Consider the following 17,538-nt stretch of genomic DNA (forward strand, 5'->3'; position numbering starts at 1 on the left):
AAAGATAATCTTGAAATATTATCCGAGACGGATCTCAAATTCTAACTCGACTCATGAAAAAATACATGAAATGAATCGATCGTCTCATGAAAAAAATACGTAAAATTTTAACTTAATCTTTAGATACAAGACGTGCAGTGAAAAATCTAACAGTAAAACACGAAAAAGGAATTTGATCACGATACATTATATAAAGTGAGAGCTTCCACGCTGCTTCCTATGTCTTTTCATTCGTTCATGATCATCCAACCATCAAATTGCTTTTTTAACTTATTTTATTCAAAGTAAAGATTATATTACTATAACCCCTCAATATTCTTATATTAGGTTCTATCTGAGATTTGTAAGCCACGGCTTTAACTTTGAAAATTGGGTTCCTACTATTTGTGTTCAACTTTTTTTTTATTCTCTCATCAAAGAAAGTTTTAGAAACCATACATGCGTGGATTGTTAAACTCTATGAAAGGAGTACACAAAAATTCTCATAAAATCGTCTTACAAATCAATTTTATGAAATAAATTTTCTATGTATCTCATGAAAAGTATTATTTTTATGTCAAAAATAGTATTTTTATTCCACATTTGGATATTATCGACCCGTTTCGTGAATATAAATCCATGAGATCATGTTTTAAGAAACCACTGAAGACATAATAATAATCGAAAAACTAATTAACATTCAAAAGGAAAAATTATAATTTTAGTCATATAAGTTGATATTTTTTGGATTTTAATCATATAATTTTTAAAATTTTGATTTTCATCCAATAATTTATATTTGTTTTGATCTTTTTTCCATCAGAACCACTAATCTCATTGAATATTGCTTAATCGACATCGACACTCTTCTTCATGACTCTTGTTGCGAGAATGTCTATATTATGTTCATTAAAATCCACTAAGTCAAAAAAAAGAAAGAAAATTAAAACAAAAAGATATCCAATATCTTAAAATGTGAACTAAAAAATTTGCTTTCTTTTTTTGTTACATAGATTTTAATATATATTTATTCTTAGCACATAAGTTATGCAAAAGAACATCAATGCGAAATAAATAATATTAGTTAAATTTAGTGACTTCGCATGAAAAAATTATCAAAACAAAAAAATACAAATTATATAAATAAAATCCAAAATATGCTAAAACTAAAATTGCATTTTTTTTCTCATTAAAAAATTCGATATCGCATAGACAAAAATAAAAATAAAACTTGCAACGTGAAAATATGACATATTTGTTTCTGTTAAAATTTCTAGATATTTCGACTAGAAAATCATATCCAATTAACCAAAACGATGTAATCCACTTTAGTTAGCCCAACTAAATTAGTTGAAGATACTTCACAGAAGATTGTCGCCATTTACAATATAAACAACGGGCAATGGAGCCCTACCCCATTAAGCCAGTAAGCATTACTTGAAAAACATGTGACATCTTCACATTCAATGGCAGCTCGGTTCTTTGGATGCGTACTGGTTGTTGGTTCCCAGAAAGGGTTGCTCGTAAAAGATTTCACGAAGCAAACTGAGCAAGAACCTTCATTAGTTAGCCTTCGCAGTAACCATCGAATTCAGCCCCGAAAAGTAGGAAAAAGAATATTCCTATATACAATACATCGAAACACAAAATTGAAAATCCAAGAAACAAGTGTAGAATATAAATCATGGTCACATGTGCAGCGAGTTCCTTTTGCATTTTCACCGCCTCGACTTTGACGACTATCTGAGCCTGTTTTACTGTCATATATAAATTCTGCAAGTTTCTAAAGAATCCAGCCAATTTTTATAGAGCATAAACTTTCTTTTAGAGCTGTATCAATAGGAAATGACAAGTTGAATGGTCAACATTAAACCTACATATAAGAAATATAAACAAAATATGCCAAAAACATGCAAATGACAACTTCATCGCAAGAAACTCGATAAAAATTAGATGCAAATAAACAAAAGGAATACTGAATATTGAAAGAATTACCCAAAAACAGCTAAAGTTGGGTATCATTTTATCTTGCTAGCTCATAGGTATTAATTGAGTTATCAAGAAGTGTAATAAAAAATACATTTGACAATTGTCAAAGGACATGGATCAAATTTAGAAAACTATAGCCCACTAGTAAGTAGGTTCGATTTAGATTTCCACTTTTATGGAGTTCCAAACAACTAATCCCAGTAGTCAAAATGCACCAAGTATTCAAAAGGATTCAAGTTATTCAACCAAGTTAATTTCTATAGAAAAAATAAATGTTTCAAATAAAATTTAAAGAACCCAAAATGCAACTAATTTACGTAACAAAAATTTTCTTTCTGCGTCAATCAAGAAAAACGAAACAATAAAAAACCAACCTTATTAAGTTCCAAGAATTCTCCTCCAAGTGTTTGATACTTCAATTTGGCCTTTTTTCATCATTAATCCCATGGGATTGGTCAAAACGAACAGAATCTCTATTCATCATCTTCCTCAACACATCAAAACCACCAAAAAACAGGGAAAAAATATCAAGAGACTCCAACAAAAGAGATGTAAAAAGTCCACAATCTTGAAAAGAATTCGAAAGATTATTCTTTAATCTTTGAATGTGATAAAGCAAAATAAAACCCCATAAATATGGCAAGTGGTGTGATTTGTGAGGGTCTGTTTTTGTGGTTGAAGGCACTATAAGCCAACTTCTTTTGTTTGCAATAATGACATTTCAAGAATATTTTTTACAATAAAAAATCTATACAAGTACAAAGACAATTATTTAATGAATGTGCTTAATCTCTGTCAGCACACCATCGTCAGGCTTGCCTGAACTCCACGTTACCAGAGACATAATCACAGCAAAAATGCTTCACTTTTTAGCCATTTTGTATGCATCAAATGTATGTTCCTACTCCAAACCAGGTTGAATCTGGGCCCTTTCTCACTGAAAGCAAAGTTTGGATGAAAGAGTTTACTCCTAAATTTTTTAACTGAAAGAAATACAAAATGAAAAAAACTTGCTATGAGAAGATGTTAAAATAGGAAACGATACCTGTATCTATCTGGTGTCAATCATAACTAAAACTTGAGATAAGAATTTAACTATGATTTGGAAGCTGAGCAAACGTCCCGGGATTTGGACTACATCCCCCAACCACCATCTGCTCGTACATTTCATATGCACGATCAGGGTGACCTGACTTGCTGTATGCTCGTATTAGAGCATTGTATGTAAACACGTCAGGTTTAAGACCAGTAACTTGGAGTTCTTTGTACATATTTCCTGCTTCCTCTATCATCCCAGCAATTCCAAGATTAATTATTAAGGAGTTGAAGGTATAAAGGTTCGGGGTCATCCCCTTGTTTCTCATCTCACAAAGAAGAGACATAGCTTCCTCGTTTTTCCCTGATTTACCAAGGCCATTGATCATAAGATTGTAACAAAACAAATCTGGATCCAGGCCAGCCAGCTTTATTTCCTCAAAGTAGTACATGGCTTCATTGACTCTTCCAAGCAAGCAAAAGCAGTCAACAAGAATGGTGTAGGACTTCAAATCTGGTCTAATCCCTTCCCTAACCATTCTATAAAAAAAACCACGAGCAGATTCAATGTCACCTATTTTTCCAAATCCATTTATTAGGATATTGTAGATAGCACAATTAGGTTTGCATCCATATTTGATCATCTCTTCGAACAAATTCTTTGCCTCATCTAGTCTCTTGAGTTTCAAAAAGCCATCTATAAGAGGACCATATGTACAAGGAGTAGGAGAAAAGCCTCCACTTATAAGTTCATAGTATAGATCTATGGCTTTCTCTAAGCTGCTGGACTTGACTAGACCATAAATCAGTATGTTATAAGTTATGGTGTTAGGTTCAATTCCTCTACGAAGCATCTCATGGTACAAATCGAAAAGTGCACCCAACTTCCCAGACTTCCCAAGATAATCGAGTAACAAATTGTAGGTGGAGACGTCAACGACACAGCCAGAATTCTTCATCTCTTCATAAACATCCCATGCCAGTTGTGTTAGATGGATATCAAGAAGCCCCTCGATCAAATGATAATATGCTTTCACAGTTGGTTGAATCCCAAAACATTTCTTAAATTTCTCGAATAACCTATGAGCATCAAGAGATTTCTTTTGCTTGGACAAAACTCTAAAAACAGGTACCATTATTGAGCCATTTTTGCAAAGGCCTGCAGAGACTAATCTTTCGGTGAAAGAAATAGCATGATCTAACTTGGCTTCGTTCAAAATTCCATCCATCAGATTTTCCCAAAAGAAACTGTTCGACAAATTATTCCTACTACGATGAAAAAAATCCTCGGCAACTTTGAAAGCATTCTCTACCATGCCAGCTTTTACAACACCTGGGAGGAGAGTATACAGAGTTACATAATCAGGATACATTGTTTTTCTCATCTGATGGTAAAACCAAAAGGCTTCAGTAATCCTATTATCCTTTGCTAACCCATAGATCATCGTGTTGTATGTAAAAAGGTCCGGGAGACAACCCATTTCAGTCATTTCATAAAGCTTCTTCACAGCCAAATCAACCTCATAATTCTTACAGAGACAGTCCAAAAAAGTGTTGAAAGTAATCGTATTTGGAGGACATCCACAGTCCATCATGCTCTTAAATAATTTGAAGCTTTCTTGAACTTTGCCCTCCTTCCCAAATCCAGCCAACAGTGTGTTGTATGTCACAACTGTTGGAACAAGCTTCAAGTCCTTCATTTTGCAAAACATCTCCCATGCCTCACTAGACCGATCAGCCTTGTAAAGTGTGTCTATCAAAGAATTGATAATAATCACATCAGGCTGACAACCACTGTCTATCATCTCAGAAAGTAATCGAACAGCTTCATCAATTTTTCCGGAATCGCTATAGCATTTCATCATCACATTATAGGAGATTGAATCTGGCACAAGTCCACTATGTTTGATTCCATCAAATATCATTTTTGCCTCTCTTAGCCTACCAACTTCGGCGAGGCTGTAAAGAGATGCATTGCAGGCAACAACACTGGGGGCAATGCCACGAGCTTTCATTTTCTCAAAAGTTTCAATAGCATTATCAGCTTCTCCTAGCTTCCCATAGTAGTCGATGAACAGGATGTATGTATATGCATTTAGTTTAATGCCAGACAATTCCATATTTTCACATAGTTGTAATGCTTCATCTAACCTGTTTAATCTCAAAAGCCCACTAATCAACGTGTTGTAAGTATGAAGATTTGGTAATATCACTTTTTCTTTCATCTCATCTACTACTTGAAATGCTTCATTGACTTTCCCAACTTTGCATAACGCACCAATCAGTACAGTAAAAGTAACTACATCTGCTTTATAACCGTCATCCTCCATCAGGACCCAAATTTCTCTAACTGCATCCAAATCTCCAGAGTCACCAAACTTGTCCAACATAGTGATATAAGTAACTCGGTCTGGCTTATGGCTGCCGCATCTCATCTTCTTAAACACTTCTCTGGCAATGTCAAGTTTGCCTACATTACAAAGTGCATCAATAAGAACAGTATAAGTGACAGCATCAGGTGCACATCCCTCGTCATCCATCCTCTTTAATATATGATAAGCCTCATCAATTTTTCCAGCTCGTCCAAGAACTCGAATGCAGATGGTAAAAGTATAAACATTTGGCCTCAATCCTAAATTCTCCATCTCTTCTAGCAATTCCATGACTGTTTCTGTATCCTTTCTCTTACCACTGGCTACCATTAGTGCAGAATAAGTCTTAAGACTCGGCTTTAATTCTTCTGATATCATTCTTCTATAAATTATTAACGCCTCCCTACAAAACCCTTCTTGAAGAAGCAAATGTATCAATCCATTGTAAGAATATGCATTCATTCTGAACCCTGCTTTTCTCATTCTTTCAAGCCCAAACGGTGCCTGCCTGATGCCTCCTCTTATGCTTAGACCCTTAAATATGATCAAGTAAGTATCTGAGTTCCTGTAAATAATTTGCTTTTGCATCATATCAAACACAACAACCATATTCGTTATCCTTCCATGCACCCTGAAATGCTCGAGCATATAGTTGCATGTTTCTGTGGTGTGTATAACACAAGGAAGTTCTGCAACAGCTTTAAAAAGGAAAAAAGCCTGATCCAAGTCTTGAGTTGACTTCAATATCCCAATTAATTCCTCCGAAGACATGTCTTTACTGATTTTTCCCTTCATTTGCAACGAAAGGAATGGCTCTTCATGGATGGTCTCAACTAAATATAATACAATAAGTCATTGTGCAAAGACTTTAGACCTTGCTTGATTTTGGTTTTCAGGAAATACTAATTATCCCCCCAAAACGAAAACAAACACTATTTTTAACTTTTCTTTTCTTTTTCAAAATCACATTTACCTTATTTTTTGTTTTCATTCCACAATTGTTGTCTTTAACTTAATTTTTCGTCAATTTCAAAAGATATTCTATTATTATATTATATTCTAACGCAAAATATACTATTCTTAAATTTTTAAATAATTTCAAACGTGATTTGACACATACATTAATATTATTATTTCATTAAACAAACCAAACACACAATTTATTCACCCAAAACATTTCCCCGGGATATCTCACAAAACTCTTTCCAATAAATTCTGAAAACAAACCAAGCAAGCCCTTATTTATATAAAGACAGAATTTTCTACGAGTACCTTGGACGAAATATTGTCACTGTTATCATCATTATCCTTCTTTCCACCAAATAATGAATGCATTCTGAGAGATTTCTTATCCATTCCACTTAGGCTTCTGGCTAATGGCAAATTTGGTCCTCCAACATGGCTTGCATTGTGATAGAACTTACCTTGAAACAAAAGATAATGGAAAATACCATGTCGATGTCAGAAAAACAAAACGCACATTGAGTTTATAGGCTATAATTTCCTTAATGTATATATTTTGCACATTTACATAACACCTTTCGCTCTCCTTGTCTATCGTTTAAACATATACAAACTGTGTGGCCCCTTTCGTGCTTCATAAGCTGCTATTACTCTTTAAATTTAAATTCTATTCGGTTGTAATATTTGACGGTATCAAAGACGCGATAAGCCCAAAATTTATCCCTTCAACATACTTCCAATAAGGTACCCAAGTTGAAGAAAATTGCGCGTTAAAGACCATTAGGACCCTTGCTGAATTTATAATACTACTAGTGCTAAATATCATAAACCCCAAGTCCCACAAACACAGCTGGGATATAGATCCATTTTTCCCATCCTACTGGGTATAATAAATAAATAAATAAGCAGCAGCCATGTCTTAAAAAACAAAACATACTCTAAACCGTCATTTACCTGATTCTTTGGCATTTTTTGGAATCTGTCTCCCATGCTAACTTATTTTCTCAAGCCAATAGTCGAAAAGCAAAACACAATCATTCAAAAGAAGCATTAATTATTTCACTTCGGATGCGTAAGATTTAAATCCATCTTATGCATTTAGATTCCTTTTCCATTAGATGTTTCAAATCATTTACTACATTTTAAACATGTGTTTCATTCAATATGGATCCCATAGCCACCTAAACTCAATCATTTGACGTCACAGCTACAGATGCTCTTCTGAGAATGCAAATCGTTTGATCCAAAAGCAACCTAAAAGAAACATTTTCCTAATAGCAAAAAGTGTCTCTTGCAAAATACAGACTTTTCAACTGATGCGCCAGAGTTAAAAGGAATTCTGGTACCAAAGTTTAACAATTTACACAATTTCAATTAATTTCCCATTTTCCACGACTAATTGCCGCACATATAATATAAATTCTAAAAATAGCTGTCCATGGAAACACTCTCGCAGCTAAAAAAATTCAATCTTTATATTACATTAAGGGTACATTAGGCAATCAAAAGCCAAGTATTTAGCTAAAGCAAGTTTATGAAGAACCCTCATAGTCAAATAGTTTGTTTGCATAATCTCAAACAGAATCAGCATCCAGGCTTAGCAGAACGGATACAATCACCCCAAAAAATCCTTCTACGGAAAACATATCAAGCCAACACAAGAGAGAGAGAGAGAGAGAGAGAGAGAGAGAGAGAGAGGATGGGAAAATAGCTTACTTGAAGAGAAGGAAGACGCAAACGAAGAGGGAAATTGAGCCACTGAAGCTGCAATTGGAGCCATTGCCATGTCTTTATCAAGCTTTTACAGAGATATACTACTTTCAGTAGTGTAGGGTGAGATCGGATTAGAAAGGTGTGCTTGGTTTGTCACGTTTCTTTTAAACTCATGCCTTTCAACATCCAAATACACAATTAGTTAAAAAAAATAAGGAAAAAAACTACACACATTCATATAAACATACTCAAAGTGTAATGAACCGAATAATATAAAAATATTGTTATTAAGTTCAACCTCCAAAAATATGTGATATTCAAATTTGATTTAAAGTTTGAAAATACAACTATTTTAGCTCAAGATCGAGTTCAGTTCGAGTTGTTCAAAACTTGGTATAAACATAATCGAACAATATCTAAAAATGAGGCAAATTCAAGTTATTTGAACCTTAATTTGAGTATATTTGAACCAGAGTTATGTAACAACACAGAACAACAATTTTTTAAAAATAAAATTACAACAAATCCATAAGTGGGAGGATATAACAGGGTGGATCCAAAGCAAATCTTAGTAGAAAAATAAATGTTCACCAACTGATTATATGTCTTGAAATATGAAACCCACAAAAATTCGAGCCAATATCAGACTAATGGTCAAAAACTAACTGCGTCTGGACAAAGTAGAGCGAGAGCCGTATCTCTTGCTAACTCCAAAGTCGAGCTACATATTACACAAAACATACAAAAAAATCCAGAAAATAAAGAAAGTTCTTTGAATGATGTTGCAACAAGATTTATTATATTTGAATCACAAAAATATGGATTCTTTGACACAATGCTAAAGATAATAACTTGAAAACTAACAGAAAGGGCCATTCCCAAAGAAAAAGTTACATGGGTCGGGTCTTTTGGGCTACTTTCATCTCAAAATTTATAGCGAGAGTCCAAAACTGGTGCACGAATACAAAGAATCGATGATACCGTGTAGTCATATTCCATTGAAAAACCAAGATGATAAAATAAACACCTAAAAAACCGAGGAAAAACTGTAATTTAACTTTGAACAGAAAATGAGGTAACCAAACATTCATGTCTCCAAACAAAACAACGAAAAGATTCGGCAAACCCAAAAAAATTACATACTGAAAAACATTAATCAAATGAAAAAATAGAAACAAAAACAAGGTAAGTTGCAAACCGTTCCAGGTTTATGGAGAAACTTTTCGAGACCAACAGAGATTACTATAACCACCGGGAACACACCAGAAACTGCCAAAGTCGGAAGTGTGCGGATGTAATGCCTTGAATCCCACCACGCCCGATAGATACCTGTGAATGCAGCAATCGCCCATTCATTCTCATTCACATCAACTTCCAAGACATCGAGGAGAGAAAAAAAATAAAGAGATTGAGGAGCGAAAGGAGATACATACGATTATATCACCCCCTTCGATAATCAGCGATTCACCAGGCTGAGAAGCGCAAGGAAGAATGGTTTGCGAAGCCAAAGATAAGGTGGAGTGTTGTGTGTGAAAATAACATTTAATCTGTAAATATAATAATATAAAATAAACATTAAACAGGACATCAAATTTCAACTGGTGTCGATAATTTAGAATATGAATAAAATAAAATCATTTGTGTCACAAAAACATTTGATTCGTATTTAAAAATCGAACATATTTGATATTTTTTTTAGCTAAATTTAAACTCGTGAGTATTTATTCAAACTTAATTGTATTATATTACACCAGTAGATATTTTTTAATAAACAGACAGTTGAGTCCACCTTATCTCTTATTTCTGTAAAAACACTTCTTTATTCTCCGAGAATACGAGGTGTAGAGCGGATCGATCCGTTTCACAAACATACATTAATAAAATCATCTAAAAAAATAACTACTTGATAAAGACGTTTTGAAAACCAACTCTTCCCAAGTGTTTCTTTTTTAATCCAATCTGTGTGTGAAAAAAAGGCAAGAGTTTTAAAAGAAACGCGACAAAGAAAGCACACCTCTTCAATCCAGCTGCTGAAAATCGTATCATCTCGACAAACAAAGCAATAGTTTTATTTAAACTTTTTAAATATTAAACTATTTTACTTGCCGAGTCTTCTTCAACTTGCTTTAGCTAAATCATTGGGTTCTGATTGCCTAATGTACCCGAAATGCAAAATAAAGATGGGATTTTTAAGCTCTGAGAATGTTTCCACAGACCAGTAGTTTTGAAAAGTCTGTATTTTGGAAGAGACGATTGTTTGTCATCGGGGGATCCATCATACATTGACTGAATCAAATGTTTAAAATGTTTGGTAAGGAATGTCTCAAAGTGCATTCGTTTATTTGGTGGAGAGAAGGATAATGGTGATAACAGTGACAATAATTCTTCAAAGGCACGTATACTGATAGAGCTCTAATAGAATGTTTATGTATGCTATATAAAAATAGGCTGGAATCTTAGGAAAGATGCAAGAATTTATATGAGACAAGAAACAAGGCGCGGATGGTTTTGATCAGTGGGAGGGATAATTTTATCAATTTTGTATACCAGATTTGGAGAGTTGAGAATGTATTCTAGTCCTTGATTTTTCATTTTTTTCTGGTAAAATGTTCTCTTTTGATCTCTCATTCTCTTGTACAATATCCTGGCTTCAAACAGATATATCATACTTGTAATGGTTTTGAGATGGGCTATTATCATGAAAAACTACTTCAAATTAGAATTTTACTTCAGTTTCTAGATGAAATATCGGTATGGGGCGTCGGCAATGTCCGTGCTCATGGAAAATTCTATGCTAACTCTCCATGTAAGGTCCACCACATCCAATTACTATGATTACACATATTTCCGGTGCTCACCTAAGTTTTTCAAAAGAAGTTTCTTAACGGATCAACATGCAGAAGAACCGCTTCGCTGACAGGTTTCTACATTAGGGTGAGTCTATGCTACCTTCCGGTGTATTGGTATAAAACGATCGGTCAATCATCTCGTTGTAAAATAATAAATGTATCGACGAACACTATATTTTTTGTTTTCAAGTAAAACGATGGTCCGATCATCTTGTACAAAACAAAAACCGATAGTAGTTCTTCTGATCTAATATAGACTCACCCTCTACATTACAAGTAAATCAGCTAAGACAGCTAAACCCTCAAAGAACCCTAGTGGTCAAAGGATCAAGGTGGAAGTAGTTTCAGCAGACACAAGACAAAAAGCATTTTGCAGATTTATACCACATCGCAATATGACCATTGATATCACAATCCCCATTGGGCTACATACAACACCTGGTGCATTTATTAATCAACTATAACTGTATAATTCATTCAATAGCACACCTAGTATCCATACATGGCAGATACAACTACCACGTTCTTCGTTGCTTTAAAAGATGCATTTAGGTTTCGTTTCAACTCACAGGACATTATTTCTATCATGGCTTTATGAAATTTAACGACAACAATCCCCACAACATTAGTTTGGTTATGTATTTTTATATGTGATGTTATATATATTTTTTTTATGACACTGATTGAGAACCGCTAGGAAAAAGATAGACTTTATCTACGTTTTTATCGAAAGATCTAGTAGTTCACTAAAATAAAGAATCCGTCAATCAAGCCGAATATGTTATTATATAGTGTGCACTAGCTAGACAATGGACGATAAATTTTTACGATAGTCATTTCAACGTTCTGAGTTAGGGAAAAAAATATCAATATTTCAATTGATATTAATTTGATTATATTTGTCAAAGCTTGATTATGAATACTTAATCATGCGCCAGTTATGTGGGCTTATTTTAAACCTTGAGCATGTGGAGAACTGTATATTTTGAAGGAAAATATACAGTATAGGGGTTAAAAATTAACGCGTCGGGTTTAATTCGTATACGTGATTAATTTCTGGAATGATCTCCACAACATAGTTACAAATAATATTGTGTAAAAAAATTTCAGGATAGTTTATGTAAAATATTTTAGATCAAAAATTTCAATAAACTAACGAGTGATTCATATGTCAAAATAAGAAATACGACGTTTTCCCATCAAAAATTATATCAAAATATATCAAAATATTAGAGTCGACGTTGTCGATAAAAACATATGCATGTCGAAGGCAGTCAAGTCAAAGTTGATTAAATGCCTTGAAACTATAAAATAATATTTCTAAAAAAAATTTAATGATTTCAATTACATATATGTGTAACATAATTATTTTGATATCCGACCTTGAATAAAATGTATATGTAAATATCTCGATTTAAATTATGTGTATAACATAAGTTTTTTCAAATATATCACTCACAAAATCGATCATCCAAATTTACACAAACATTTAAATGTCATAAATCATTCTTGATTAAATGATTCAATTATTAATAACTGTTAGAAACAAATGAAATCTCATTATTCTATATTTTGATTGGAAACAAGTATTAGTTCCTATATTATATATTCATTTTTTATATAGAAAATCAATAACACTTGTTAAAATAGCACCCCAATTCGAGATCAAAGTTTGTATGCTGACTCAAGACCGGAAAATATATTATTTTCAGCTCGAGTCAAATCGAGCTCAAATTTTACCCTTTGATGTGTTAATTTTAAATATAATAAAATATTAATAATTATCTGATTTGGGGATGATTTGCCCCTTTAATTGTAGATTATGTTTCTTGTAAAAACGATATCACAAATCTTTATATATGACCCAAATATCGTGTGATCGTTTCACACAAATTTTTGCTTAATAATATTATTTTAGATCGACACTAAACAAAAAAGGTTGAAAATACTTTGTCTCAGACAGGTAACAATAATTAGTTATCATTATGGAACCGGATGGCAATTATTGAGTACAATTGTTTTTCTTCTTCTATTACCAAATTTGTTTTCACCTTGCAATATATATATATATATATATATATATATATATAGTTTTGATATGCTGCACACCTATCGTGCACACTTATGTGAGCACCGATGAAGTGTCACTCATCCATTAGATGTACAATTCGCATAATTTCACATGTTTTTGAACAGGATTGTGGTTTATTTTGTAAAAATAAGTGAAATACTTTGGTGAATGCAGAAATTTTTTAAAAGCTGTGATATGACGTTCAGTTGTATCTAATAAATTTTCATTATTTTTAAATTAAATCAAAATTTATGATTCCTTAAAATTTCAACCATAATATTTATTAAATCCGACGTAATAAATTCGTGAAATCCAATTAACAGATAGTTGGCGTCCGCGAGAAACGATGGGCAAGATAGCGCCGGCATTGAAAACGACGGAGCCGTTAAAGTTCACGGTCTAAAATTCAAAGAGACGGAAAAGCGTTTTACCAGATATAGAGAGAAGGTGAACTGCGGGATTTGCAGGTGCCAAACTGATGCCACGTAAGCTGGAATAAAAATTCACTTCACTCTCGAAGGCATTAACTAGTTACCTTAAATATTCAAGTTTAATATATTATAATTATATTATATTATACAAAATAAATGTGAGACGGTGATATATCACGGAGATATTAAATTGAAAATACGTTGATTGTTTATTTTTTAATATAACAAGAATAAGGCAATTGTACGAGACAATCTCAGCTGTCGTATTTTGTGAGACATATATGTTATTTGGGTCATCCATGAAAAAATATTACTTTTTATGCTAAGAGTATTACTTTTTATTCTGAATATCGGTAGAGGTGACCCGTCTCACAGATAAATATTTGTGAGACTTTCTTACCAGAGATCTACTGTAAGAATAAAATTCATCCAGTAGTAGAGAAAAAGAGTGAATTGTCCAAGAAAATATGGGGGAAATAACTTTAAACATGTAATGAGACAACAATGACTAAAATCCCGCATGGTTGGATTCCTTTTGATTGGAATATTTCCAACACTTTAGATTTCTCTAACTATATCTCACACCTCAATTTGTCATCTCATCTAATGGCCTACCATCTTGGTATTTACATTGATTTTAAAATATTTATATGATTTAACGATATAATCGATTGCAACGATTAGGAGAACAGAGAAGTATATTTTTTCACGTCGATCTAGAAATAGCCGGAGAATCGGAACTAGTCGGCCTACTTTATGATTTCATGTATCAGTTTCGATAATTATATATCATTTGAATTGATTTCAGTTTCAATTTAGAATAAACATGTATCAATTGAGTAGTTTTCAGTAATTAATAGGCTATGATAAACATGAGAAAACCTAAAGCAGACGATGGATCTGATTGGGCCAGCTTCGATTCCTACTCAATTTGTTTTTGTCGTTTAATTTAATTCTTCGTACCCTTGTTTGAATTAGATTAGATAATAAACCTTGAGTTCTAGCACATAATTAAAAGTTGGACCCAGATCTGAACTTGCGATTTCCCACTAATTGCTATTGTTTAAAGGAAAGCGTAATTTCGGGACGTGCGAGTATAGAATTATACTTTGTGCTTCTTCCACTATCCTCCCATCAGTAAAAAGCGCCAACACGTTCTCCGGACGGCTTCATTCGATTATATCGGTTTAATCCATGCAAATTAAGGAAATTTTTTATATAATTTATTACCAGATGCATAAATTTCACAACAATGCACGTTCGAGTGAATATCGTATTATAGTTCAGTAAATGAGTTATTTAACTTCTTGTTTGATTTCAATGATATATATATACGATCTTCATCAAGTTTCATCGAATTTGGTTCGATATTTGACTTCTATTAAAACTTATATATTTTTTAAAATCTAATATATATTTTTGATGATATATCTATCTATATAGTTAATTAAATATATATATATTTAAATGTAATAAATATTTAATACCATATGTGCTAATAAATCAATGGGTAGCTGTAGACACATGTACGTATTAGATCAATAAAAATAAACTTTTACAATTAAATTGATTTACGCAAAGTGTGATGCGTCTTAAATTTTTTTTATAAAAAATTAATTAATTAAACTCTAATAATAAAATATAAGGTCAAATAAAATAGGTGAAGTAAATTAAGACTGAGCCGTACACTGCCTCACAGGGAAGCGAGTGACCATTGTCAGCTTTCGGACCCCACTCGCCTTCTTACCTGGCTACAGCTCTTTACAGTCTTCTTTTTTTTTCCCCGAAGAGTTGCACACTACTCCACGGTTTGGGCGTGTTGCTCACCTCCAAACGACGCGCTTGTTATACGAAATCCCTAGGGTTTCTGCGGAAACCCAATGTTTCCAGTGTGTTGTCTATTGTACACTATAAAACCCACTCTTCTTCAACTTCTCATTCCCCCACATCCGCCACTCTCTCGCTCTCCGCTTGGGCCCTGAGATTTTAGCCACCATTTTAGTGGCGCTACGAAGTGATTCAAGGAACAGCAGCAAGATTCCCATTATTTCCTTCCCATTTCTGTTCCCGCCATACATAGTTTCTGTGTCTGGTATTCCCTTTCTTGAAGAAGAAAGAGATTCTTTTGCTGTGTATCTTTTCTCAGTTGCTATGGAGAAAGAGTTGGTTGACGGGGAGTTCTGGCTGCCTTCGGGGTTCCTGACTGACGATGAACTGCTGACTGATTTTAGAGCTGATCGCTTCAGAACGAAACCGGGTGATGATTTTTCACGTGGGTTTTGGTGTTCTTCGGGATTTAGCTCAGATCTGAGTTCGCCCGTTGAGTCATTCATGGGTTCCACGGAAACCGAGAGCGACGAAGATGACTTCATTGCCTTCCTTACTCGGAAGATAGCTTTTTGTGCTCTTAAAGACTCCAATATCTCGTCTGAGTACCATGAACAGGTAAATATTATTTCTCTCTTTTACCTACGTTTCATCTTTGAAGATGAAGAAATTTTTAAGTCATTCGGTTTCTTTTCTTTTCAGGGGTTGAATTTATATGGCTCACCGCAGTCAACTCTATGCGGGTGTAAACCAGGTTACAGTCGAGGAAACCCCAAATGCGTTTCTCAGGTTCCTTCGCCGACGGAAGTTAAATACCCCGCCGGGTGGGATTTGCTGTACGCTGCTGCCGGGGAGGTTGCGAGGATGCGGGCGAGCCAAGAGAAGAAATCGTTTTATTCACCCAAAGCAATCCCTTTTGCTGTTCCCCAAAAGAACCCTAGCACCATGCCTTGTATTTACGCGAATCATAAAAGACAGGTCCAAATCTCCCAGAAGCATATGCAGGCAGCCAAAGTTAGTAAAAACTGTCTCCACCTGTTATTTTTTCCCTGTATATAGATCTCAAAATATTCATAATTGAGATGTCTTTGTTCCGTTTCAGAAGATAACGAGTGGGATTTGTGCCCAGGAGAAACTAGGGAACCAGTTTCAGTATGGAAGGAATGTGGGGGAAAGAAGAAACGGGCTATCCGCCGCTGCTTGGCCTACTTTACAGCAGTCTAACCAGCAACCGCCGCTGGTACCACGTTCAGGGATGAGGGCTGTTTATTCCGGGGAAAACGGAGCCACGAGGGAAAGATCCGGAACTGGAGTCTTTTTGCCCCGAAGATACGACACCACCCCTCCTGAAACTCGCAAGAAACCAGGTAACTTCCTGCTTGCACAATTATTGATGTTTGTGATTTGTTGGATTTGATTCTCCGTTCATTTGTGCTGATAATAGTCTGGATTTTTTGGGGATTTTGCTGCAGAGAGAGGGGTCCATGCCCTGAATTTGAATCTTGAAACTATTGACATCCGGCCTCAAGCCCATTTCAGAGGCATTTCAAATATCAAACCTGAATGTGGTAAAATTTGATTAGTAATTAGCCATTTCATTTAACCTGAGTAGATTGTCAATGTCTGAACCAGTTCTTATTTCTCGCAGGTGCCACTTTGAAACCTATGTCTCGAATCAGAATGGCTCAACAGACAGATTTTTACCCACAGCCAGTGATGAATCGAGAAGTATGGCTTCCCCAGGAGTGGAGTTATTAACAAACTCAAGATGGTATTTTGCTTAATGGTGGGAAAGTGTCGAGGATTTCTTTTGGTTCGTTTAGGACCAAGTTTTTTGGTGTCAAGTGATTAGGTGTAGTATCATAGAATTAATCGGAATTAAGTAGGTTATAATAATAACTAATATTGCATTCAGAAAGAATAAATCTTTCATGAAATCTTCACTTTGAAAGGGACGACGCCCACTCGCTCTGTTTGGCTTGGAAGTTCAAGAAAGTGCTGGATCACAGTTAAGTCTTTTGGTCCCATTTGGAAATTTTTAATGATATATATTATTTTATTATATAATAATTTATTATATAGGAACATATAGGGTCTTATATTATATTTTAAGCTTGTTTAGACGGGTTAGTATCATAGTTGCAATCCCGCCAAGTTGGTGGGTTTTAACCAACGAGTTGGGGTCTCTTTTTGGTTGATGCTCCCAACCTGTTCTTTTTAATTTATATTTAGTTGTGTGAACTACAGTTGGTTTGTATTGAATATCTTATCTTATTATCAATAAAGAGAAGTTCAGTGTTGGTTGCCAA

The 17,538-nt window shown here is 34.2% G+C and overlaps 2 protein-coding genes across 8 annotated transcripts; one reads left to right on the forward strand and one right to left on the reverse strand.

Moving 5' to 3' along the window:
• Positions 1 to 1,324: 1,324 nt before the first annotated feature.
• On the reverse strand, positions 1,325 to 9,619 carry LOC142528886 (uncharacterized). Of its 7 annotated transcripts, none has more exons than XR_012815783.1 (7): positions 9,485 to 9,619; positions 9,250 to 9,380; positions 8,055 to 8,227; positions 6,648 to 6,799; positions 3,014 to 6,164; positions 2,343 to 2,905; positions 1,325 to 1,852 (listed from the first exon to the last, which is right to left on the reverse strand). XR_012815783.1 is itself a non-coding variant. In XM_075634149.1 (7 exons), exons 4-6 carry the CDS (start codon positions 8,122 to 8,124, stop codon positions 3,060 to 3,062), a joined length of 3,327 nt encoding a protein of 1,108 aa, XP_075490264.1. In that variant the 5' UTR covers positions 8,125 to 8,227; positions 8,718 to 8,772; positions 9,250 to 9,380; positions 9,485 to 9,619; the 3' UTR covers positions 1,325 to 2,905; positions 3,014 to 3,059. The 7 variants fall into 7 exon arrangements, 3 of the variants coding, with proteins under 3 accessions (XP_075490264.1, XP_075490263.1, XP_075490266.1); XM_075634149.1 differs by adding an exon at positions 8,718 to 8,772 and having other exon boundaries at positions 1,325 to 2,905; XR_012815786.1 differs by having other exon boundaries at positions 1,326 to 1,728.
• A 5,712-nt stretch (positions 9,620 to 15,331) lies between these two features.
• LOC142528822 (uncharacterized) lies at positions 15,332 to 17,538 on the forward strand. The gene is made up of 5 exons (XM_075634019.1): positions 15,332 to 15,847; positions 15,932 to 16,243; positions 16,332 to 16,596; positions 16,702 to 16,797; positions 16,878 to 17,538. The coding sequence occupies exons 1-5, from the start codon at positions 15,554 to 15,556 to the stop codon at positions 16,985 to 16,987; spliced, it is 1,077 nt and encodes a 358-aa protein (XP_075490134.1). The 5' UTR covers positions 15,332 to 15,553; the 3' UTR covers positions 16,988 to 17,538.

This window comes from Primulina tabacum, chromosome 16 (genome assembly GCF_025594145.1).
Source record: "Primulina tabacum isolate GXHZ01 chromosome 16, ASM2559414v2, whole genome shotgun sequence".
Lineage (NCBI taxonomy): Eukaryota > Viridiplantae > Streptophyta > Magnoliopsida > Lamiales > Gesneriaceae > Primulina > Primulina tabacum.